Genomic DNA, 26,304 nt, shown 5'->3' with positions numbered 1-26,304 from the left:
CACCCCGCCGCTGCTGCCATCAGTCTGACGGAGAAGCGGCCATCCCACACCCAGCAGCAAGGAAGCGTGGCTCAGTGGGAAAGAGCCCGGGCTTTGGAGTCAGAGGTCATGGGTTCAAATCCCGGCTCCGCCAATTGACAGCTGTGTGACTCTGGGCAAGTCACTTCACTTCTCTGTGTCTCAGTGACCTCACCTGTAAAATGGGGATTAAGACTGTGAGCCCCCCGTGGGACAACCTGATCACCTTGTGACCTCCCCAGCGCTTAGAACAGTGCTTTGCACATAGTAAGCGCTTAACAAATGCCATTATTATTATTATTATAAGGAGCTAGACAGAATGACTGATAGGTTTAGGGACAGAGGTGAGGGTCTCTTTATTTAGAAACCTGAGAAACAAAAGGCTCGAAAGGCTCGGAGATCCCTCTCCACCCCATAATAATGACAGTGGTATCTGTTGTTAACAGATATCTGTTAACAATATCGTATATAACTGATAACATAACGGTTAACATATCGGATAACAGTGGTATCTGTTGTTATCTGTTGTTGATAACAGTAGAGAAGCAGTGTGATTCAGTGGAAAGAGCACGGGCTTTGGAGTCAGAGGTCACGAGTTTGCACACAGTAAGCACTCAAATACAACTAAATGAATGAATCAAAGTGGCAGAGCTGGAATTAGAACCCAGGTCCTAGTGATTCCAAGGCCTGGGCCCTATCTACTAGGCCACACTGCTTCAGTGTGTGAGAAGCAGCGTGGCTCAGTGGAAAGAGCCCGGGCTTGGGAGTCAGAGGTCATGGGTTCAAATCCCAGCTCCGCCACCTGTCAGCTGTGTGACTTTGGGCAAGTCACTTCACTTCTCTGGGCCTCAGTGACCTCATCTGGAAAATGGGGATGAAGACTGTGAGCCCCACGTGGGACAACCTGATTGCCTTGTAATCTCCCCAGTGCTTAGAACAGTGCTTTGCATATAGTAAGTGCTTAATAAATGCCATTATTATTATTATTATTATCATCTGTAAGGTAGTTAGTACATGCCAAGCACTGGAATAGATACCGGATAAATGCAGTCCCTGTCCCACATGAGGCTCACAGTCTAGGGAGAGGCAGAATGAGTTTAGAGATGAGAAAGCTGAGGCAACGAGAACGAGGTACAGTGAGGAATTTAGCGGCAGAGGAGCGGAGGGTGCGGGCTGGGCTTTAGAAGGAGAGAAGGGAGATGAGGTAGGAGGGGGCGAGGGTGAAAGTGAAGCCGAAAGTGAGGGGTTTTTGCCTCACCGGGCAGCTCCTGAAGACGTTGCCAGTTTGTCATCTCCACGTCATCCTGGTGGGAGCAGAGCCGCGTGGCCACCACCCCATCCTGCTCCAGCTTGTGCCCGGCCGTGGCCCGCAGCTGCCGGGTCACCTCCTCTGGGCATCTGGAGGGGCCGGAGGGCAGGATGGGATGAGGGGTGGGGGATGGAGGAAGGCAAACAGGAAGGGCCCCTATCCCCTGGACTCCTGGGGGGACGGAGGGAGGAGGTGCTGGGTGTTGGGGGGAGGAGGAGGACGGGAAGGGGTGTCGATCCTTCCCCGGGGACCCCGCCTCGGTGGTCTTCCCCCGACGGCCCCACCTGCCCAGCCGCACATTCCGCAGCAGGGAGATGAAGGCTGGGTCGCTCTGCCTCCGGACTTGGGTCAACTCCATGGTCACCTGGATGCATCGGGACCAACTCCGGGCCTGGGCCGGGGGGAAGAGAGGATGGAGAGGTCTCACTGACTAATAATGATGGCATTTATTAAGCGCTTACTATGTGCAAAGCACTGTTCTAAGCGCTGGGGAGGTTACAAGGTGATCAGGTTGTCCCGCGAGGGGCTCAGGGTCTTCATCCCCATTTTACAGATAAAGTAACTCAGGGCCAGAGACGTGAAGTGACTTGCCCATAGTCACACAGCTGATGATTGGTGGAGCCGGGATTTGAACCCCTGACCTCTGTAAGCACCAGACGACTGACCCGGCGGGGCAGAGACATCTGCGTCAGCCTGGGCAACAGCAACAAACTGAGTCCCTGGCCGGCCTGGGGCCTGGCTGAGGACATGGGGCCCGATCTGTCTCCTCAGCTTGGTTGCAGGTGATGATGATGATGATGATGATGATGATGGCATTTGTTAAGCGCTTACTATGTGCAAAGCACTGTTCTAAGCGCTGGAGGGGGATATAAGGTGATCAAGTTGTCCCACATGGGACTCACAGTCTTAATCCCTATTTTAGGTCTAGACACCCCCTAACCCCATTCCAATTCCCTTGCAACCAATCCAGAAGTACCATGGCTTAAAACATGGGCCTGGGAATCAGAAGGACCTGGCTTCTAGTCCCAGCTTCCCCACCAGTCTGCTGTGTGACCTTGGGCAAATCGCTTCATTTCTCTGTCCTCAGTTCCCTCACCTGTAAAATGGGGTTGAAGACTGTGAGCCCCATGTGGGACAGGGATTGTGTCCAACCTGATTACCTACTAACAGTGCCTGGCACATAGTAAGTGCTTAAAAAATCCCAAACCGGGGGAACCAAAACTAAAATTACAGAGGAACACATCGTGTCCTCTGTTGCTTCCCCCTCCTGAGCCCCCTCCTTCCTCTTCCCCTCCCCATCCCCCCTGCCTTACCTCCTTCCCCTCCCCACAGCACCTGGATATATGTATATATGTTTGTACGGATTTATTACTCTATTTATTTATTTTATTTGCACATATTTATTCTATTTATTTTATTTTGTTAATGTTTTGTTTTGTTCTCTGTCTCCCCCTTCTAGACTGTGATCCCACTGCTGGGTAGGGATCGTCTCTATATGTTGCCAACTTGGACTTCCCAAGTGCTTAGTCCAGTGCTCTGCACACAGTAAGCGCTCAATAAATACGATTGAATGAATGAATGAATGCTTCCCCTGAGTTCTCCGTTGGTGATGACGGCCCAGTTTCTCCTGCTAAAAAAGTTGGGGTTTTGGGGGTGGGCCTAGGAACAGCCCCAACCTGGGCCACCTGTGGAGCCCTGGGACTCTCAACCGTACCTGGAAACAGAATTGGGGGCGTTGCTTGCGGTCCCCGGAGCTCACAGGAGGCAGCTGCAGGAAGTCACCACAGATGATGAGCTGGATCCCCCCAAATGGCTCCTCCCGCTGCCGCACAGCTCTAGTAATAATAATAATAATTATAATGGCATTTATTAAGCGCTTACTATGTGCAAAGCACTGTTCTATGCGCTGGGGAGGTTACAAGGCGATCAGGTTGTCCCACGGGGGGCTCACGGTCTTCATCCCCATTTTACAGATGAGGTAACTGAGGCCCAGAGAAGTGAAGTGACTTGCCCAAAGTCACACAGCTGACAACTGGCGGAGCTGGAATTTGAACCCATCACCTCCGACTCCAAAGCCCGGGCTCTTTGCACTGAGCCCTTCTAGACTGTTGGCCCGCTGTTGGGTAGGGACCATCTCTATATGTTGTCAACTTGTACTTTCCAAGCGCTTAGTCCAGTGCTCTGCACACAGTAAGCGCTCAATAAATACGATTGAATGAATGAATGAGCCATGCTGCTTCTCATGAAGCAGCATGTGAGTAATAAATGCACATCATTAATAAAATAAATAGAATAGTAAATATGTACCAGTAAAATAGAGTAATAAATGCACAACATTAATAAAATAAATAGAATAGTAAATACATACAAGTAAAATTTATTACTATAAATCCACCTGTATATATGTTTGTATGTATTTATTACTCTATTTTATTTGTACATATTCATTCTATTTATTTTACTTTGTTAATATGTTTTGTTTTGTTCTCTGTCTCCCCCTTCTAGATTGTGAGCCCACTGTTGGGTAGGGACCGTCTCTAGATGTTGCCAACTTCTACTTCCCAAGCGCTTAGTCCAGTGCTCTGCACACAGTAAGTGCTCAATAAATACGATTGAATGAATGAATGAATGACCATCATTAATAAAATAGAATAGTAAATACGTACATGTAAAATTCATTACTATAAACCCACCTGAATATATGTATATATGTTTGTATGTATTTATTACTCCATTTATTTTATTTGTACATATTTATTCTATTTATTTTATTTTGTTAGTATGTTTTGTTTGGTTCTCTGTCTCCCCCTTCTAGACTGTGAGCCCACTGTTGGGTAGGGACCGTCTCTAGATGTTGCCAACTTCTACTTCCCAAGCGCTTAGTGCAGTGCTGTGCACACAGTAAGTGCTCAATAAGTACGATTGAATGAATGAATGAATGAGCCACGTGGCTTCTCATGAAGCAGCACGTGAGTAATAAATGCACAGCATTATTGTATCACAGAGGAGTTAAGCGACTCGCCCAAGGTCATGAAGCAGACAAATGGCAGCAAACCTTGTGACTCCCAGGCCCGTGCCCTGTCCCTATGCAGCAGACAAATGGCAGCAAACCTCCTGACTCCCAGTCCTGTGCTCCAACCCTATGCCACACTGCTTATCTATCCATCTATCTTATCTATCCCTCCCACCTTACCTCCTTCCCTTCCCCACAGCACCTGTACATATGTATATATGTTTATACGTATTTATTACTCTATTTATTTATTTATTTTACTTGTACATATCTATTCTATTTATTTCATTTTGTTAGTATGTTTTGTTTTGTTCTCTGTCACCCCCTTCTAGACTGTGAGCCCGCTGTTGGGTAGGGACCGTCTCTATATGTTGCCAACTTGTACTTCCCAAGCGCTTAGTACAGTGCTCTGCAAACAGTAAGCGCTCAATAAATATGACTGACTGAGTGAATGAATGAATGAACATTATTAATAAAATAAATAGAATAGTAAATATGTACAAGTAAAATTTATTACTATAAATCCACCTGCATATATGTATATATGTTTGTATGTATTTATTACTCTATTTATTTATTTTATTTGTACATATTTATTCTATTTATTTTATTTTGTTAATATGTTTTGTTTGGTTCTCTGTCTCCCCCTTCTAGACTGCGAGCCCATTGTTGGGTATGGACCGTCTCTAGATGTTGCCAACTTGTACATCCCAAGTGCGTAGTACAGTGCTCTGCACACAGTAAGCGCTCAATAAATATGATTGAATGAATGAATGAGCCACACTGCTTCTCATAAGCAGCACGTGAGTAATAAATGCACATCATTAATAAAATAAATAGAATAGTAAATACGTACAAGTAAAATAGAGTAATAAATGCACAACATTAATAAAATAAATAGAATAGTAAATACATACAAGTAAAATTTATTACTATAAATCCACCTGTATATATGTTTGTATGTATTTATTACTCTATTTTATTTGTACATATTCATTCTATTTATTTTACTTTGTTAATATGTTTTGTTTTGTTCTCTGTCTCCCCCTTCTAGATTGTGAGCCCACTGTTGGGTAGGGACCGTCTCTAGATGTTGCCAACTTCTACTTCCCAAGCACTTAGTCCAGTGCTCTGCACACAGTAGCGCTCAATAAGTACGATTGAATGAATTAGACTGTGAGCCCACTGTTGGGTAGGGACTGTCTCTATATGTTGCCAATTTGTACTTCCCAAGCGCTTAGTGCAGTGCTCTGCACATAGTAAGCGCTCAATAAATACGATTGATGATGATTGAATGAATGAATGAATGAATGAATGAGCCACGTGGCTTCTCATGAAGCAGCACGTGAGTAATAAATGCACATCATTATTGTATCACAGAGGAGTTAAGTGACTCGCCCAAGGTCATGCAGCCAACAAATGGCAGCAAACCTTGTGACTCCCAGGCCCGTGCCCTATCCCTATGCAGCAGACAAATGGCAGCGAACCTTGACTCCCAGGCCCGTGCCCCATCCCTATGCAGCAGACAAATGGCAGCATTTGGCAAATGGCAAAATTCATTACTATAAATCCACCTGTATATATGTATATATGTTTGTATGCATTTATTACTCTATTTATTTATTTTATTTGTACATATTTATTCTATTTATTTTATTTTGTTGTTTTGTTTGGTTCTCTGTCTCCCCCTTCTAGACTGTGAGCCCACTGTTGGGTAGGGACCGTCTCCAGATGTTGCCAACTTGTACTTCCCAAGTGCTTACTACAGTGCTCTGCACACAGTAAGCACTCAATAAATACGATTGAATGAATGAATGAGCCACACTGCTTCTCATGAAGCAGCACGTGAGTAATAAATGCACATCATCAATAAAATAAATAGAATAGTAAATACATACAAGTAAAATAGAGTAATAAATGCACAGCATTAATAAAATAAATAGAATAGTAAATATGTACAAGTAAAATTTATTACTATAACTCCACCTGTATATATGTATATATGTTTGTATGTATTACTCTATTTATTTATTTATTTTATTTGTACATATTTATTCTATTTATTTTATTTTGTTAATATGTTTTGTTTGGTTCTCTGTCTCCCCCTTCTAGACTGTGAGCCCACTGTTGGATAGGGACCATCTCTATATGTTGCCAACTTGGACGTCCCAAGCGATTAGTCCAGTGCTCTGCACACAGTAAGCGCTCAATAAATGCGACTGAATGAATGAATGAACATCATTAATAAAATAGAATCGTAAATACGTAGAAGTAAAATTTATTACTATAAACCCACCTGTATATATGTATATATGTTTGTATGTATTTATTACTCTATTCATTTATTTTATTTGTACATACTTATTCTATTTATTTTATTTTGTTAATATGTTTTGTTTCGTTCTCTGTCTCCCCCTTCTAGACTGTGAGCCCACTGTTGGGTAGGGACCGTCTCTAGATGTTGCCAGCATCTACTTCCCAAGCGCTTAGTCCAGTCCTCTGCACACAGTAAGCGCTCAATAAGTACGATTGAATGAATGAATGAATGAGCCACGTGGTTTCTCATGAAGCAGCACGTGAGTAATAAATGCACATCATTATTGTATCACAGAGGAGTTAAGTGACTCGCCCAAGGTCATGCAGCAGACAAATGGCAGTAAACCTTGTGACTCCCAGGACCGTGCCCTATCCCTATGCAGCAGACAAATGGCAGCAAACCTCCTGACTCCCAGGCCCGTGCTCTGTCCCTATGCCATACTGCTTATCTGTCGAAGGTTATCGATTGATCTCTGCTGTGTACTGAGCGCTCGCTTGCTTTGTGGAGAGCCCCGTACAAAACGCTCAGGAGGGTACACTACAACAGAGTTGGTAGATGGGACCCCTGCCCACAAGGAGTTTCGAGGAGGAGTTGGGCAGTAAGCAGCACGTGAGAATAAATGCACATCATTAATAAAATAAATAGAATAGTAAATACGTACAAGTAAAATAGAGTAATAAATGCACAGCATTAATAAAATAAATAGAACAGTAAATACGTACAAGTAAAATTCATTACTATAAATCCACCTGTATATATGTATATATGTTTGTATGTATTTATTATTCTATTTATTTATTTATTTTATTTGTATATATTTATTCTATTTATTTTATTTTGTTAATATGTTTTGTTTGGTTCTCTGTCTCCCGCTTCTAGACTGTGAGCCCACTGTTGGATAGGGACCGTCTCTATATGTTGCCAACTTGGACTTCCCAAGTGCTTAGTCCAGTGCTCTCCACACAGTAAGCACTCAATAAATGCGATTGAATGAATGAATGAATGAAAATCATTAATAAAATAAATAGAATAGTAAATATGTACAAGTAAAATTTATTACTATAAATCCACCTGTATATATGTATATAGGTTTGTATGTATTTATTACTCTATTTATTTATTTTATTTGTACATATTTATTCTATTTATTTTATTTTGTTAATATGTTCTGTTTTGTTCTCTGTCTCCCCCTTCTAGACTGTGAGCCTAATGTTGGGTAGGGACTGTCTCTAGATGTTGCCAACTTCTACTTCCCAAGCGCTTAGTCCAGTGCTCTGCACACAGTAAGCGCTCAATAATTATGATTGATTGAATGAATGAATAAATGAGCCACGTGGCTTCTCATGAAGCAGCATGTGAGTAATAAATGCACATCATTATTGTATCACAGAGGAGTTAAGTGACTCGCCCAAGGTCATGCAGCAGACAAATGGCAGCAAACCCTGTGACTCCCAGGCCCGTGCCCCATCCCTATGCAGCAGATAAATGGCAGCAAACCCTGTGACTCCCAGGCCTGTGCTCTGTCCCTATGCAGCAGACAAATGGCAGCATTTGGCAAAATTTGGCAAATGGCAAAATTCATTCCTATAAATCCACCTGTATATATGAATATATGTTTGTATGCATTTATTACTCTATTTATTCATTTATTTTATTTGTACATATTTATTCTATTTATTTTATTTTGTTGTTTTGTTTTGCCGTCTGTCTCCCCCTTCTAGACTGTGAGCCCACTGTTGCGTAGGGACCGTCTCTATATGTTGCCAACTTCTACTTCCCAAGCGCTTAGTCCAGTGCTCTGCACACTGTAAGCGCTCACTAAGTACGATTGAATGAATGAATGAATGATCATTAATAAAATAAATAGAATAGTAAATACGTACAAGTAAAATTTATTACTATAATTCCACCTGAATATATGTATGTAAGTTTGTATGTATTTATTACTCTATTTTATTTGTACATATTTATTCTATTTATTTTATTTTGTTAATACGTTTTGTTTGGTTCTCTGTCTCCCCTTTCTAGACTGTGAGCCCACTGTTGGGTAGGGACTGTCTCTAGATGTTGCCAACTTGTACTTCCCAAGCACTTAGTCCAGTGCTCTGCACACAGTAAGGGCTCAATAAATACGACTGAATGAATGAATGAATGAACATTATTAATAAAATAAATAGAATAGTAAATACGTACAAGTAAAATTTATCACTATAAATCCACCTCTATATATGTATATATGTTTGTATGTATTTATTACCCTATTTATTTATTTATTTTATTTGTATATATTTATTCTATTTACTTTATCTTGTTAATATGTTTTGTTTTGTTGTCTGTCTCCCCCTTCTAGACTGTGATCCCGCTGTTGGGTAGGGACCGTCTCTATATCTTGCCAACTTGGACTTCCCAAGCGCTTAGTCCAGTGCTCTGCACACAGTAAGCACTCAATAAATACGAATGAATGAATGAATGAACATCATTAATAAAATAAATAGAATAGTATATATGGACAAGTAAAATAGAGTAATAAATCTGTACAAACATATATCCAGGTGCTGTGGGGAGGGGAAGGAGGGAGGGCGGCGGGGATGGGGAGGGGGAGAGGAAAAAGGGGGCTCACCTGGCCACAGCCTCCAGCTTGTCGAAGAGCGCGGCCTCCACCATGGAGATCTCGTCGATGACCAGTCGTTGGCAACTCAGCCAGGCCCGCCGCACGCCTGGGCGCTGGGCGCGAGCCACGCACTGCTCCAGGGGCGCCTGGCCCGATCCGATACCTGCAGTTTGGGGGATAGTTGAGGGAATAATAATAATAATAATAATGGCATTTATTAAGCACTATGTGCAAAGCATCATCATCATCATCAATCGTATTTATTGAGCGCTTACTATGTGCAGAGCACTGTACTAAGCGCTTGGGAAGTACAAATTGGCAACATATAGAGACGGTCCCTACCTAACAGTGGGCTCACAGTCTAGAAAGGGGAGACAGAGAACAAAACATATTAACAAAATAAAATAAATAGAATAAATATGTACAAATAAAAAAAATAAATAAATAGAGTAATAAATACATACAAACATCTATACTGGGGAGATTACAAGGCAATCTGATTGTCCCACAAGGGGCTCACAGTCTTCATCCCCATTTTACAGAGGAGGGAACTGAGGCCCAGAGAAGTGAAGTGACTCGCCCCAAGTCACCCAGCTGACAGTTGACGGAGCCGGGATTTGAACCCATGACCTCTGACTCCAAAGCCCGGGCTCTTTCCACTGATCCACGCTGGAACAGAGTGGGCGCTTGCCCCAGCCCCAGCCTCCCTGCTCAGCCCGACCCCAAACGGCTCAGTGGAAAGTGCACGGGCTTTGGAGTCAGAGGTCGTGGGTTCAAATCCCGGCTGTGTGACTTTGGGCAAGTCACTTCACTTCTCTGGGACTCAGTTCCCTCATCTGGAAAATGGGGATGTAGACTGTGAGCCCCACATGGGACAACGTGATCACCTTGTATCCCCCCAGTGTGCTTAGAACAGTGCTTTGCACATAGTAAGCACTTAACAAATGCCATTATTATTATTCTCTGGGCCTCCGTTCCCTCAACTGTAAAATGGGGATTAAGACTGTAAGCCCCATGTGGGACAACCTGATCACCTTGTAACCTCCCCAGCGCTTAGAACAGTGCTCTGCACATAGTAAGCGCTTAATGAATGCCATCATTATTTATTATTTTATTACTTAACTTCTCTGAGCCTCATTTACCTCATCTGTAAAATGGGGATGAAGACTGTAAGCCCCACGTGGGACAATGTGATCACCTTGTATCCCCCCCAGTGCTTAGAACCGTGCTTTGTACATAGTAAGCGCTTAAGAAATGACATCATCATTATTATTATTACTAAGCACTTAGGAAGTACAAATCAGCAACATATAGAGACGGTATTTGTTAAGCAGTTACTATATATCAAACACTGATCTGTCTACCCCCTTCTAGAGTGTGAGCCCATTGTAGGGACCGTCTCTATCTGTTGCCGATTTGTACTTCCCAAGCGCTTAGTCCAGTGCTCTGAACACAGCACTCAATAAATACAATTGAATGACTGAATGAATGAATCTAAGCCCTGAGGTAATTAGGTCAGGCACAGTCCCTGTCCCGCATGGGGCTCACAGTCTAAATAGGAGGGAAAACAGGTATCGCTGCTTTACAGTTGAAAAAACTGAGGCCCAGAGAAATGAAGTGACTTGCCCAAGGTGTCACTGCAAGCAACTGTGTACATATTTACTATTAGTACTACTTGTATGTATTTACTATTCTATTTATTTTGTTAATGATGTGTATTTAGCTTTAATTCTATTTGTTCTGACGTCTTGACACCTGTCCACATGTTTTGTTTTGTTGTCTGTCTCCCCCTTCTAGACTGTGAGCCCATTGTTGGATAGGGACTGTCTCTAGATGTTGCCGACTTGTACTTCCCCTGCACTTAGTACAGTGCTCTGCGCGCAGTAAGCGCTCAATAAATATGATTGAATGAATGAATGATTATTATTATCACTGATTTAGCCATCATTTAGCAGGGACAGAACTCAGGTCCTTTAGAGTGGTGGGCCCATGCTCTCTCTGCTGGCTGCGCCGCTTCCCCAGGACCTCCAGGACTACCCATTCGTGGGGTCTCCTTTCACCATGCCCCCCAAACTGGGCCGGGCCCTCCCGGCACCTCCAAATCCCCCCCATCCAGCAGGGTCTCGGCCCCCCTTTACCTGCAAAGCCGTGCAGAGTGGTGCCCCCGATGAGGCAGGCGGCTGCCCCGGTGCTGGCCGTGGCCACCGTGCCCTCAGGGGGCAATGACCCCAGGATGTGCTTCAACAGGAAGGATTTTCCTGTGCCTGCAAGGGACGGAGAGGTCTGAGGACCCCAGCACAGTAGCACAGCCTTCCCCCCTTTTCTATCCCACCCCCAGGCCACAGCTCTCCTCGCCACACGTCCCCACCTGCGCTGCCCGTGAAGAAGACGCTCTTTCCGCGGATCACGGCGCTCAGCACCTGCTCCTGCTCCCGGGACAGCTGGAGCCGGGGTCGGGCCCGGGGCTGGAGGGACCGCAGTGGCTTGGGGGGCTCGGAAGTCTCCTGGAGAGGTGAGAAGGAAGGAGATCCCCGTTCCCTAGCCATCCCCGCACGCAATCCTACCTCTGGCCTGGAATGCTGTCCATCCTTGTAGCAGACAGATAATTGCTCTCCCCGACTTTGAAGCCTTATTCGTTCATTCAATCGTATTTATTGAACGCTTACTGTGTGCAGAGCTTTAATTCTATTTGTTCTGATGCTTTTGACACCTGTCTACTCATTTAGTTTTGTTGTCCGTCTCCTCTTTCTGGACTGTGAGCCCGTTGTTGGGTAAGCACTTGGGAAGTACAAATCGGCAACATATAGAGATGTTCCCAACCCAACAATTTATTGAGGGCACTTCTCCTCCAGGAAGACTTCCCTGATTGAGCCACCCTCCCCTCTTCTCCCACTCTCTTCTGCGCTGCTCATACTTGCTCCTTCATTCATCGTCTCTCCCTTCCCCATGGCACGTAATAATAATAATAATAATTATGTTATTTGTTACGCGCTTATAATGCGCCGGGCACTGTACTAAGCGCTGGGGTGGATACAAGCAAATTCATTCATTCATTCATTCAATCATATTTATTGAGCGCTTACTGTGTGCAGAGCACTGTACTAAGTGCTTGGGAAGTCCAAGTTGGCAACATACAGAGATGGCCCCTACCCAACAGTGGGCTCACAGTCTAGAAGGGGGAGACCTAAGAAGGGGAAACCCTAAGTCTGGTCCCATAGAGGGTTCAGTTCTTCACTTGTAACCCTGGAGGGTGGGTGACAGTAATAATAATGATGATAATAATGATTAAGTGCTTACTGTGTGTCATGCACTGTACTAGGTGCAGGGGTAGATTCAAGTTAATCAGGTTGTACACAGTCCCTGCCCGACGTAGGGCTCGCAGTCTAAGTAATAGAGAGAACAGGCATTGAATCCCCATTTTACCCGAGTTCATGTTTCAGCTCCATCACTGGCCTACTGTGTGACTTTGGACCAGTCATTTACCCCCTCTGGACCTCAGTTTCCTTGTCTATAAAATGGGGATAAGATAGGTTGTAAGCCCTCTATGGGGCAGGAGCTGTGTGTCTGATCTTAATCATCATCATCCTCATCATCATCAATCATATTTATTGAGCGCTTACTATGTGCAGAGCACTGTACTAAGCACTTGGGAAGTACAAATTGGCAACACATAGAGACAGTCCCTACCCAACAGTGGGCTCACAGTCTAAAAGGGGGAGACAGACAACAAAACAAAACATATTAACAAAATAGAATAGAATAAATATGTACAAATAAAATAAATAAATAAATAGAGTAATAAATCCATACAAACACATATACATATATACAGGTGCTGTGGGGAGGGGAAGGAGGTAAGGCAGAGGGGGAGGAGGGGGAGAGGAAGGAGGGGGCTCAGTCTGGGAAGGCCTCCTGGAATGTGTTTGAGGTTACACTGTACGCTCCCAAGAGCTTAGTACAGTTGCGCTTGAGTTGCAGCATGGCACAGTGGATAGAGCACTCTGCCACTTGTCTGCTGTGTGACCTTGGACAAGTCACTTCACTTCTCTGGGCCTCAGTGACCTCATCTGGAAAATGGGGATTGAGAATGTGAGTCCCATGTGGGACAGGGACTGTGTCTAACCTGATTTGCTGGTACCAACCCCCGTGCTTAGGACAGTGCCTGGCACATAGTAAGCGCTTAACAACAAACAATACATCCACCAAGCTAGCTCTCTTCCTCACTTTTTTTTTATGATGGCATTTATTACGCGCTTACTATGTGCAAAGCACTGTTCTAAGCGCTGGCTCCCTTCAAAGCCCCACTGAGAGCTCACTTCCTCCAGGAGGCCTTCCCACACTGAGCCCCCTTTTTCCTCTCCTCTTCCCCATTCCTCCCGCCCTACCTCCTTCCCCTCCCCACAGCACTTGTATATATATTGGTACAGATTCATTACTCTATTTATTTTACTTGTACATATTTACTATTCATTTTAATGACGTGCATAGAGCTTTAATTCTATTTGTTCTGACGCTTTTGACACCTCCCACTATTGGTTTCAAAACTCTCCATCACCTTGCCCATACTTACCTCACCTCCCTTCTCTCTTTCTTCATTCCGGCCCACACACCCTCCGCTCCTCTGGTGCTAACCGTCTCACTGGGCCTCCATCTCACCTGTCCCGCCGTCGACCCCTGGCCCACATCCTACCTGTTGGGTAGGGACTGTCTCTACATGTTGCCAACTTGTACTTCCCAAGCTCTTAGTACAGTGCTCTGCACACAGTAAGCGCTCAATAAATATGATTGAAATATATATAATCCTACCTCTGGCCTGTGAGCCCGTTGTTGGGTAGGGACCATCTCTATATGTTGCTGACTTGTACTTCCCAACTGTTTAGTACAGTGCTCTGCACACAGTAAGCGCTCAATAAATACAATTGAATGAATGAATGAATGCCCTCCCTCCTCAAATCCACCAATCACTCTTCCCTCCCTTCAAAGCCCTACTGAAGGCTCACCTCCTCCAAGAGGCCTTCCCAGACTAAGCCCTCCTTTTTCTCAGCTTAGTTTTGTTGTCGGTCTCCCCCTTCTAGACTGTGCGCCCGCTGTTGGGTACGGACCGTCTCTATATAAAAATAATAATAATGATGGCATTTGTTAAGCACTTACTATGTGCAAAGCACTGTTCTAAGCGCTGGGGGGGGATACAAGGTGATCAGGTTGTCCCACGCGGGGCTTACAGTCTTAATCCCCTGAGGCTCAGAAAAGTGAAGTGACTTGCCCAGGGTCACACAGCAGGCATGTGGCGGAGCCGGGATTCGACCTCAAGACCTATATGTTGCCGACTTGGACTTCCCAAGGGCTTAGTACAGTGCTCTGCGCACAGTAAGCGCTCAATAAATATGTTCGAATGAATGATACGGCACGATTATTATTATATGATGATGATGAATATTAATAATAATCATCCTAGGTCATCCCACCGTCCCCTCCAACACCTCTCTGGCACCCTGCAGGTGCCCCCCAAGACCCAATCTCACCGCCTCGACACTGGAGCCGGGCCGGAGCCTGGCCCCGGGCCCCGGCCGCTTCCGCGGGGTGGCATCCAAGGCGTCGTCCACCTTCTGGGGCCGGTTCTCGGGCTGGACGGGGCTGAGGGCGAGGAAGGCCCGAGGCCGGGGGGCGAGCAGGCGGGCACGGGCCGGGGCGGCGGGGGGCCCGGGGGCTCCGGCCAGCTTGAGCCGCAGGGTGCGAAGGAAGCGGCGCAGGCGGTAGGGAGGGCAGTCAGACAGCAGCAGCTGGACAGAGCTGGAGTCCGGGGCCGGGCCGAGCCGCAGGCCGCTCCGTCCGGCCGCCGAGAACCGGGTGAACAGCCGGGCCGCCCGCAGCGGGAAGAGCCGGGGGCCCGTTACCGTCCCCGCCTGCAGCCGCAGGACAAGCTCTCGCCTCTCGTTGCGGCCCAGACTGAGCCGGGCCTCCCTCAGGACCTGACGTCTCCGGGGCTGACCGCCCGGGCTCAGCTCCTCCACCGAAACCCGGCACTGCAGCTCCGTCGCCTCCTGCTCCGCGGCCTCCGGCTCCGTCACCATCCCCGCTGGCCTGCGGATAGGAGGGTCATTCGTTCATTCAATTGCAATTATTGAGCGCTTACCATTTGCAGAGCACTGGACTAATAATAATAATGATGGCATTTATTAAGCGCTTACTATATGCAAAACACTGTTCTAAGCTGGGGTAGATACAAGGTCATCAAGTTGTCCCATGTGGGACTCACAGACTTAACCCCCATTTTCCAGATGAGGTAACTGAGGCACAGAGAAGTGAAGTGACTTGCCCAAAGTCACACAGCTGACAAGTGGCGGAGCTGGGATTTGAACTCATAATAATAATAATGATGATGGCATTTATTAAGTGCTTACTATGTGCAAAGCACTGTTCTAAGCTGGGGTAGATACAAGGTCATCAAGTTGTCCCATGTGGGACTCACAGACTTAACCCCCATTTTCCAGATGAGGTAACTGAGGCACAGAGAAGTGAAGTGACTTGCCCAAAGTCACACAGCTGGCAACTGGCGGAGCTGGGATTTGAGCACATAATAATAATAATAATAATAATAATAATAATAATAATGGCATTTATTAAGCGCTTACTATGTGCAAAACACTGTTCTAAGCTGGGTTAGATACAAGATCATCAAGTTGTCCCACGTGGGACTCACAGACTTAACCCCCATTTTCCAGATGAGGTAACTGAGGCCCAGAGAAGTGAAGTGACTTGTCCAAAGTCACACAGCTGACAAGTGACAGAGCCGCGATTTGAACCCATGACCTCTGACTCCAAATAATAATAATAATTATTATTATTATAATGGCATTTATTAAGCACTTACTATGTGCAAAGCACTGTTCTAAGCACTGGGGAGGTTACAAGATGATCAGGTTGTCCCACGGGGGGCTCACAGTCTTAATCCCCATTTTACAGGTGAGGTAACTGAGGCACAGAGAAGTGAAGTGACTTGCCCAAAGTCACACAGCTGACAATTGGCGGAGCCTCTTGGAGGAGGTGAGCCTTCAGTAGGGAGGGAAGAGTGATTGTTTGGTGGATTTGAGGAGGGAGGGCTTTCATTTCATTCATTCATTCATTCAATTGTATTTATTGAGTGCTTACTGTGTGCAGAGCACTGGACTAAGCGCTTGGGAAGTACAAGTCAGCAACATATAGAGACGGGTAGGATGTGGGCCAGGGGTCGACGGCGGGACAGGCGGGATGGAGGCCCAGTGAGAGGATTAGCACCAGCGGAGCGGAGGACGTGTGGGCCGGAATGGAGAAAGAGAGAAGGGAGATGAGGTAAGTATGGGCACGGTGATGGAGAGTTTCTAAACTAATAGTGGGGGGCAAGGTGATGGAGAGTTTCAAAACTAATAGTGGGCGGTTTTTTGTTTGCTGCTTTGGTCAAGAGCAGGACAGTCAAGCGCCCTGGGGGCCCATTCATTTGTTCATTCATTCAATCGTATTTATTGAGCGCTTACTGTGTGCAGAGCACTGGACTAAGCGCTTGGGAAGTACAAGCTGGCAACATAGAGAGACGGTCCCTACCCAACAGCAGGCTCACAGTCTAGGAGGGGGAGACAGACAACAAAACAAAACATATCAACAGAATAAAATAAATAGAATAATAGTCTTCTAAGCTGTGAGCCCGTTGTTGGCTGTATCTGTTGCCAAGTTGTAATATAATAATAATAATAATAATTGTGGTATTTGTTAAGTGTTTACTACGTGCTAGGCACTGTACTAAGTGCTGGGGTGGATACAGGCAAATCGGGTTGGACACAGTCCCTGTCCCATGTGGGGCTCACAGTCTCAATCCCCATTTTACAGACGAGGAAACTGAGGCACAGGGAAGTGAAGTGACTTGCCCAGGGTCACAGCAGAAAAGTGGCAGAGGCGGGATTAGAACTCAAGACCTTCTGCCTCCTAGGCATGTGCTCTTTCCACTATGCTATACTGCTTCTCTAAGCGCTTTGAGTAGTACTTCTAAGTACTAACTACTTTGCTAAGTACTCTAAGTACTTTCCAAGCGCTTAGTACAGTGCTCTGCACACAGTAAGCACTCAATAAATATGACTGAATGAATAATAAATCCTCTCCAGACCAGAATTCCAACTCCAACCCAGATTCCAACGCATTCCCTTTCCATCCATCCATCCATCCAAGCAGCGTGGCTCATTGGAAAGAGCCTGGGCTTGGAAGTCAGAGGTCATGAGTTCATTCAGTTCATTCAATCGTATTTATTGAGCGCTTACTGTGTGCAGAGCACTGTACTAAGTGCTAGATCTAATCCCGACTCTGCCACTTATCGGCTGTGTGACTTTGGCCAAGTCACTTCAATTCTCTGGGCCTCAGTTCCCTCATCTGGAAAACGGGGATGAAGACTGTGAGCCCTACGTGGGACAAATTGATTACCCTGCATAATAATAATAATAATAATAATGATAATCATAATGGCATTTGTTAAGCGCTTACTATGTGCCAAGCACTGTTCCAAGCACTGGGGAGGATACAAGGTGATTAGGGTGTCCTATGTGGGGCTCAGTCTTCATCCCCATTTTACAGATGAGGGAACTGAGGCCCAGAGAAGTGAAGTGACTTACCCAAAGTCAAAAGTGGCAGAGAGGCAGGATTAAAACCCATGACCTCCAACTCCCAAGCCCAGGTTCTTTCCACTGAGCCACGCTGCTTTGCTGCTGTATCTACCCCAGCAATTAGAACAGTGCTTGGCACATACTAAGCGCTTAAATACCATTATTATTATTATTATTATTATTATTATTATGCAGGGTAATCAGGTTGTCCCGGGGCTCACAGTCTTCATCCCCATTTTTCAGATGAGGTCACTGTGACCCAGAGAAGTGAAGTGACTTTTCCAAAGTCACACAGTGGGTAAGTGGCGCTTAACAAATACCGTCGTCATCAGAGTGGAAAGAGCCCGGGCTTAGGAGTCAGAGGTCGTGGGTTCTAATCCCAGCTCCACCACTTGTCAGCTGTGTGACTTTCATTCATTCATTCATTTAATCATATTTATTGAGTGCTTACTGTGTGCAGAGCACTGTACTATAAGCGCTTGGGAAGTCCAAGTTGGCAATATATAGAGACGGTCCCTACCCAACAGCGGGCTCACAATCTAGAAGGGGGAGACAGACAACAAAACAAAACATATTAACTAAATAAAATAAATAGAATAAATATGTACAAGTAAAATAAAAAGAGTAATAAATATGTACAAACATATATACATATATACAGGTGCTGTGGGGAGGGGAAGGAGGTAAGAAGTCGCTTGAAGTGACTTGCCCAAAGTCACACAGGTGACAATTGGTGGAGCCGCTGTTGGGTAGGGACCGTCTCTATATGTTGCCAACTTGTACTTCCCAAGCGCTTAGTACAGTGCTCTGCACACAGTAGGTGTTCAATAAATACGATTGAATGAATGAATGAATGAACCCATGACCTCTGACTCCAAAGCCCGGGCTCTTTCCACTGAGCCACGTTGTATCTACCCCAGCGCTTAGGACAGTGCTCGGCATATAGTAAGCACTTAACAAATACCAACATTATTATTATTAGCATCATCATCATCCTCCCAGAATCCCCTCGGGGGGAACCGAACCCTACCAGCGCTTAGAACAGTGCTTTGCACATAGTAAGCGCTTAAATAGGGAAGCAGCGTGGCTCAGTGGAAAGAGCATGGGCTTTGGAGTCAGAGGTCATGGGTTCGAATCCCGACTCCGCCACATGTCTGCTGTGTGACCTTGGGCAAGTCACTTCACTTCTCGGAGCCTCAGTTACCTCATCTGTAAAATGGGGATTACGACTGTGAGCCCCACATGGGACAACCTGATCACCTTGTAACCCCCCCAGCGTTTAGAACAGTGCTTTGCACGTAGTAAGTGCTTAACAAATGCCATTATTATTATTATTGACAAATACCAAAATTATTATTATCATCATCCTCCCAGAATCCCCTCGGGGGGAACCGAACCCTACCGGCGCTTAGAACAGTGCTTTGCACATAGTAAGCGCTTAACAAATACCAAAATTATTATTATCATCATCCTCCCAGAATATCCAGGGGGGAACCGAACCCTACCGGCGCTTAAAACAGTGCTTTGCACATAGTAAGCGCTTAACAAATATCAAAATCATCCTCCTCCTTCCAGAACTCCCTCGGGGGGAACCGAACCCTACCGGCGCTTAGAACGGTGCTTTGCACATAGTGAGCGCTCAGCAAATACTAAAATTATTATTATCATCATCGTCCCAGAATCCCCTCGGGGGGAACCGAATGTGTACTTCCCAAGCGCTTAGTCCAGTGCTCTGCACACAGTAAGCGCTCAATAAATACGATTGAATGAATGAATGAAATGAACCGAACCCTACCGGCGCTTAGAACAGTGCTTTGCACATAGTAAGCGCTTAACAAATACCAACATTATTATTATCATCATTATCATCCTCCCAGAATCCCCTAGGGGGGGAACCGAACCCTACCGGCGCTTAGAACAGTGTTTTGCACATAGTAAGCGCTTAACAAATACCAACATCATCATCCTCCCAGAATCCCCTGGGGGGAACCGAACCCTAGTGCTTTGTACATAGTAAGCGCTTAACAAATACCAAAATTATTATTATCATCATCCTCCCAGAATCCCCTCGGGGGGAACCGAACCCTACCGGCAATTAGAACAGTGCTTTGCACATAGTAAGCGCTTAACAAATACCAAAATCATCATTATCATCGTCCTCCCCAGAATCCCCTCGGGGGGAACCGAACCCTACCGTCGCTTAGAACAGTGCTGTGCACTTAGTAAGCGCTTAACAAATACCAACATCATTATTATTAGCATCCTCCCAGAATCCCCTCGGGGGGAACCGAACCCTAGTGTTTTGCACATAGTAAGCGCAAAACAAATACCAAAATTATCATCATCGTCCCAGAATCCCCTCGGGGGGAACCGAACCCTACCGGTGCTTAGAACAGTGCTTTGCACATAGTAAGCGCTTAACAAATATCAAAATTATTATTATCATCATCCTCCCAGAATCCCCTCGGGGGAAACCGAACCCTACCGGCGCTTAGAACAGTGCTTTGCACATAGTAAGCGCTTAACAAGTACCAAAATTATTATTATTATTATTATTATTATTATTATTATTATTATTATTATTATTATTACCGGTAGCCTCCGGGCCCGGCTTACTCACCACTCAAGCCAACGAGGCCATTCAAACTTTTTGCGCTGGGAAAGCAGCCAATCCCCTTCGAGGCCTTTAAACTCCCAGCCAATCAGAGGCCTAGGGGGCGTGGCCTCCCGCGCGGGACGTACCAATGGTCGACGGGAAAGGGGAGGGGCGGTAGGCGGGTTCTACCACTTCTCCGTGCGGGGGGGGAGAGAGTGGGCGGCCGACGGCGGTCACGTGGGAGCGCGTTGCCTGGAGACGGCGTGTGAGAACGCGTTGCCTTGGAGACGGCCAGCGATGCTGTGGTAGCCGGGGGCCATGGCCGGCCACGGCAAGGAGAAGCAGCCGCTGGACGAGGTGCACAGGAACCAGATCATGTGCGAGCTGATCCGCAAGGAGCTGCGAACCCAGAAGCTGCACACGCAGTACAGCGTGAACCCCAACAGCAAAGGTGTGGGGAACAATAATCAATCAATCAATCGTATTTATTGAGCGCTTACTGTGTGCAGAGCACTGGACTAATCGCTTGGGAAGTCCAAGTTGGCAACATAGAGAGACGGTCCCTACCCAACAGTGGGCTCACAGTCTAGAAGGGGAAGACAGAGCAAAACAAAACATATTAACAAAATAAAATAAAAAGAATAGATACGTACAAGTAAAATAAATAGAGTAATAAATAAAGTAATAGTAATAATTACTAATAATGTAATAGTAATAATAGTACTAATAATAGTAATAGTAATAATAATGATAGCATTTATTAAGTGCTTACTATGTGCAAAGCACTGTTCTAAGCGCTGGGGAGGTTACAAGGTGATCAGGTTGTCCCACGGGGGGCTCACAGTCTTCACCCCCATTTTACAAATGAGGGAACTGAGGCACAGAGAAGTGACTTGCCCAAAGTCACCCAGCTGACAAGTGGCGGAGGCGGGATTTGAACCCATGACCTCTGACTCCCAAGCCCGGGCTCTTTCCAGTGAGCCACGCTGCTTGGGAAGAGGTCAATAACCCCCCCGGGGAAAAGGGAGACTGGAAGGGTTGGAATGGGAAGGGAGAGATTGGACTGGTGTCATTGGGTGAAGTGGCAGAGGAAGGCTAGGGGAGGAAGGGCACCCCCATGGATGGGAGGGAGGGGGAAATGACCCAAGCGGCCCGTGTCATTGATAATTTATGATCGCTTACTACGTGCCACACTGATCTAAGCCCTGGGGTAATAATAATAATAATGGCATTTATTAAGCACTTACTATGTGCAAAGCACTGTTCTAAGCACTGGGGAGGTTACAGGTGATCAGGTTGTCCCATGGGGGGCTCACAGTCTTCATCCCCATTTTACAGATGAGGTAACTGAGGCCCAGAGAAGTGACTTGCCCAAAGTCACACAGCTGACAATTGGCGGAGCCAGGATTTGAACCCATGACCTCTGACTCCAAAGCCCGGGCTCTCTTCCACTGAACCACGCTGTTTCTCTACCAGCTCCACCACATCTGCTACGTGACCTTAGATAAGTAACAATTTCTTTGGGCCTCAGTTCACTCCTCTGTAAAATGGAAATTAAGACTGTGAGCCCAATGTAGGACAGGGATTGGGTCTGTGGAACTATGATGATGACGGTGATTTTTGTTAAGCGCTTACTATGTGCCAAGCACTGTTCTAAGCGCTGAAAGAACTGTGCCTCAGTTCCCTCATCTGTAAATGGGGATTATTCACTCATTCATTCATTCAATCGTATTTATTGAGCACTTACTGTGTGCAGAGCACTGTACTAAGCTCTTGGGAAGTACAAATTGGCAACATATAGAGACGGTCCCTACCCAACAGCGGGCTCACAGTCTAGAAGGGGGATTAAGACTGTGAGCCCCACGTGGGGCAACGTGATTACCTTGTATCTACCCCAGTGCTTATAACAGTGCTTGGCACATAGTAAGCGCTTAACAATTAACAAATACCATCATTATTAACTTGTGTATACCCCAGCATTTAGAACAGTCCTTGATGCGTATTAAGCACTTAACAAGTACCATAGCTATTATTATTGTTATTAATTGTGTCTCTCCAGTTCACACCTTCACCAGGAAGCCCATGTCCTGGCACGATAACATGGAGGAACCCGCAGATGGTAAGAGCTCCTTCATACAGGGCAGAATCATTCCCTCCCCATCCCGCCCGCCTTACCTCCTTCCCCTCCCCACAGCACCTGTATATATGTATATATGTTTGTACGTATTTAGTACTCTATTTTATTTGTACATGTTTATTCTATTTATTTTGTTTTGTTAATATGTTGTTTCGTTCTCTGTCTTCCCCTTCTAGACTGTGAGCCCACTGTTGGGTAGGGACCATCTCTATATGTTGCAAACTTCCCAAGCGCTTAGTCCAGTGCTCTGCACACAGTAAGCGCTCAATAAATACGATTGAATGAATGAATGAATTCCGGACAATTTACCAGGCCGGAAGCCATCTCTGTCCCTAATTCCGCCTCCTGTCCACACGTTTGACCCGTGTTCACCTGGGCCTCTGCTGTTTTTTAGTATTCTGTGCCCACGGCTGCCAGTCAATTCCCATTCTTACCTGCTGCACCCAGCCACGGAGCGATTCTGTCAGGGCCGAAGCGGCAGGGCTTCCCAAAGATTTTCGGAGTCCATCAGCCCTTTCTGGTGTCACACGTCAGCAGAGAAGCCTTGACATTTGGGAAATGCCGAGACCCGAGGCTTGGAGCCGCAGGACGAGGTCTTCCGACCTGCTTCCCTTACCCACTTTTCGGCCTCCCCAAATGAGCTCGTTAGCATCGGTTTTAAACACTTCCTGCGTGTGACCCTTGCCCCAAGTCTACCTGACAGCTTTCCTATTCATTCATTCAATCGTATTTATTGAGCGCTGTGTGCAGAGCACTGTACTAAGCACTTGGGAAGTCCAAGTTGGCAACATATAGAGAGAGTCCCTACCCAACAGTGGGCTCACAGTCTAGAAGAGTGGGCCCTAGACTTTGAGAAGCAACATCAAGCTGGAAACTAGTCAAGAGTCCAGATTCAGAATCACCCCCCGAAACTGCTCCCTCGAGGACAGTCGTCGGGGCTCAACTCCTCACTCTTGGCTTCAAGGCTTTCCATCCCCTCGTCCCCTCCTACCTCACCTCCCTTCTTTCCTTCTCCAGCCCAGCCCGCACCCTCCACTCCTCTGCCACTAACCTCCTCACTGGGCCTCATTCCCACCTGTCCCGCTGTCCAACCCCGGCCCACGTCCTACTTCAGGCCTGGAATGCCCTCCCTCCGCACATCCGCCAAACTAGCTCTCTTCCTCCCTTCATAGCCCTACTGAGAGCTCACCTCCTCCGGGAGGCCTTCCCACACTGAGCCCCCATTTTCCTCTTCTCCTCCCCAACCCCTGCCCTACCTCCATCCCCTCCCCACAGCTCCTGTATATATGTCTGTACAGATTTATAACTCTGTTTTACTTGTACATATTTACTATTCAATTCTAGACTGTGAGCCCACTGTTGGGTAGGGACCGTCTATGTTGCCAACTTGTACTTCCCAAGCGCTTAGTCCAGTGCTCTGCACACAGTAAGCGCTCAATAAATACGATTGAATGAATGAATGTTAACGATGTGCACAGAGCTTTAATTCTATTTGTTCTGACGATTTTGACACCTGTCTACGTGTTTTGTTTTGTTGTCTGCCTCCCCCTTCTAAACTGTGAGCCCGTTGTAGGGTAGGGACCGTCTCTAGATGTTGCCAACTTGGACTTCCCAAGCGCTTAGTACGGTGCTGTGCACACAGTAAGCGCTCAATACAATGAATGAATGAATGAAAGTTAAAAGTCAGTAAGCGCTCAATATGACAATGAATGAATGAAAGTTAAAAGTCAGGAGTGCGAACAGCAGGGAGAGAGGTGGGTCGACACGAGCGACCCGAGGCCGGTTAGGGTCAGCGGCTTCGGCTCGGCTTCCCTAATCCCGTCCTGTCCGTCTCTCCTTCCACAGCCAGGTTTCTCAAGCTCTTTCACTACACAGCCCAGGGACCCAAGATGAAATACCCGGAGCCCCAGACGGAGAGCCAGGAAATCGGATGGGACACGGAACCCTTGGTGACATGTTTGACTGCTAGAGGAGACCCCTTTTGGGGGCTGGGGGAGGGCGGGGAGAATTCCCCACAGTGGTCAGTGTTAATAATAATGATGGTATTTGCTAAGCGCTTACTATGTGCACAGCACTGTTCTAAGCGCTGGGGAAGTTACAAGGTGATCAGGTTGTTCCACGGGGGGGCTCACAGTTTCCACCCCCATTTTACAGATGAGGTAACCGAGGCCCAGAGAAGTGAAGTGATTTGCCCAAAGTCACACAGCTGACAGTCGGCGGAGCCGGGATTTGAACCCATGACCTCTGACTCCAAAGCCCGGGCTCTTTCCACCGAGCCACGCTGCTTCTCGTGTTCAGTGTTGTTTACCAGCCTAAACCAACTTCCATGTCCCTGTTGCAATGCACCTTCGCCACCCTTAAACCCACGGGGTCCAGGCAAGGGAAGTTCAGAGAGGGGAGTGAAGGCAAAGAACTATTGTCCTCCCAGACTCGAGCTGGGGTTAACCTTGGGGCTGGGTTCTGGCAGAAGTTACCCCACGATAAATAAGACGCTGCGCAGTAGTCGAGCAAGCCTTGCCCGACACCCACGCACCCACACCATGGATCCTTCCAACGAGGCGATGTGCTGTGCCCAGGCCAACGTGCTTTCTCAGGCTGGTCCCCCATCTGTTACTGCGTTCTAGCCAAAATGAGGAACGAAAGTACAAAACAGCGTGGCTCAGTGGAAAGGGCCTGGGCTTGGGAGTCAGAGGTCGTGGGTTCTAATCCTGACTTCGTGACTTTGAGCAAGTCACTTCGCTTCTCTGGGCCTCAGTGACCTCATCTGGAAAATGGGGATTAAGACTGTGAGCCCCACGTGGGACAATCCGATAAACTTGTATCTAACCCAGCTCTTAGAACAGTGCTCGGCACATAGTAAGCGGTTAACAAATACCATCCTCCTCATCATCTTCTGGTAGAATCGGTTTTCCCACTGGACTCTCCCCTGCACATCCTAAAAGTCTGGCGGCACCATCTGACAGATGACTCCAATCCTGGACCCAAAACTGGAGCACAGAGGAACGCCTAATAATAATACTGGTATTTGTTAAGCGCTTTCGATGTGCCAGGCACTGTACTAAGCGTTGGGGTGAACACAAGCAAATCAGGTTGGACGCAGTCCCTGTCCCACAGGGGGGCTCACAGTCTCAACCCCCATTTTACAGATGAGGTAAGTGAGGCACAGAGAAGCAAGGTCACACAGCAGACAAGAGGCAGAGCCAGGATGAGACCCCCCAACCTTCTGATTCCTATACTCTGGGTAATGCTGCAACAGGCCCAGTGAGAAGGGAAAATGGGAAAAGGAAGAAGAGGGGAAGAAGACAGGGCCGAGCCCATGTTGTGGGGAGGTGTCCCCCTCATTCTCCATCAAGTGGCTCAACCCAGACGGCCGCTCCATGCCCCGCCTGCTGGGAACGGCCAGGCTGCAGCCCCCGACCCTGATCCCCACGTCCCTCTTGCAGACCAGCACGGACTGGACAGATCGCCGGCTGCGCTTCTCCCACCACACCACCGAGCTGACCAGATACATGGCCGAGATCTGGCGCGGGAAAGAGCAAAAATAGCCGCCGGGAGCCCGGCCCCGGGCCGGCTCCCGCCAGCGGCTGCAGATAAACCCAGTTTCAAGTTCTGCTTCTGCTTCTCATTCGCCGCCTTGGTGCCCACTGCCAGGCCACCTGCCTGCCCACACCTCCTGAGA

At 46.8% G+C, this 26,304-nt stretch overlaps 2 protein-coding genes across 2 annotated transcripts in view; one reads left to right on the top strand and one right to left on the bottom strand.

The window, feature by feature from the left end:
• The window catches only part of HLCS (holocarboxylase synthetase), a 103,288-nt gene extending 87,949 nt beyond the window's left edge, over positions 1 to 15,339 (bottom strand). The window contains exons 1-7 of the mRNA XM_038766355.1: positions 14,791 to 15,339; positions 11,637 to 11,772; positions 11,407 to 11,532; positions 9,278 to 9,431; positions 3,042 to 3,162; positions 1,612 to 1,718; positions 1,277 to 1,416 (exon numbers count right to left, since the gene is read on the bottom strand). Of these exons, the coding sequence (XP_038622283.1) occupies positions 1,277 to 1,416; positions 1,612 to 1,718; positions 3,042 to 3,162; positions 9,278 to 9,431; positions 11,407 to 11,532; positions 11,637 to 11,772; positions 14,791 to 15,339 (1,333 nt within the window). The remainder of the gene's footprint in view (positions 1 to 1,276; positions 1,417 to 1,611; positions 1,719 to 3,041; positions 3,163 to 9,277; positions 9,432 to 11,406; positions 11,533 to 11,636; positions 11,773 to 14,790) is intronic.
• Positions 15,340 to 20,782: 5,443 nt separating this feature from the next.
• FAM183A (family with sequence similarity 183 member A) lies at positions 20,783 to 26,236 on the top strand. The gene is made up of 4 exons (XM_038766385.1): positions 20,783 to 20,939; positions 22,548 to 22,607; positions 24,471 to 24,574; positions 26,069 to 26,236. The coding sequence occupies exons 1-4, from the start codon at positions 20,807 to 20,809 to the stop codon at positions 26,168 to 26,170; spliced, it is 399 nt and encodes a 132-aa protein (XP_038622313.1). The 5' UTR covers positions 20,783 to 20,806; the 3' UTR covers positions 26,171 to 26,236.
• Positions 26,237 to 26,304: the final 68 nt, after the last annotated feature.

The sequence above is a fragment of the Tachyglossus aculeatus genome, chromosome 24, assembly GCF_015852505.1.
Source record: "Tachyglossus aculeatus isolate mTacAcu1 chromosome 24, mTacAcu1.pri, whole genome shotgun sequence".
Lineage (NCBI taxonomy): Eukaryota > Metazoa > Chordata > Mammalia > Monotremata > Tachyglossidae > Tachyglossus > Tachyglossus aculeatus.
This window is presented reverse-complemented; position numbering and strand designations above follow the sequence as displayed.

What these genes read in the sequence shown, in the direction of transcription:
- FAM183A (XM_038766385.1), top strand. Translation starts at nt 20,807, where the DNA reads ATGGCCGGCCACGGCAAGGAGAAGCAGCCGCTGGACGAGGTGCACAGG. An exon ending in CGTGAACCCCAACAGCAAAG is followed by an intron (nt 20,940 to 22,547) that starts GTGTGGGGAACA and finishes GTGTCTCTCCAG; the next exon opens with TTCACACCTTCACCAGGAAG. An exon ending in GATGGGACACGGAACCCTTG is followed by an intron (nt 24,575 to 26,068) that starts GTGACATGTTTG and finishes TCCCTCTTGCAG; the next exon opens with ACCAGCACGGACTGGACAGA.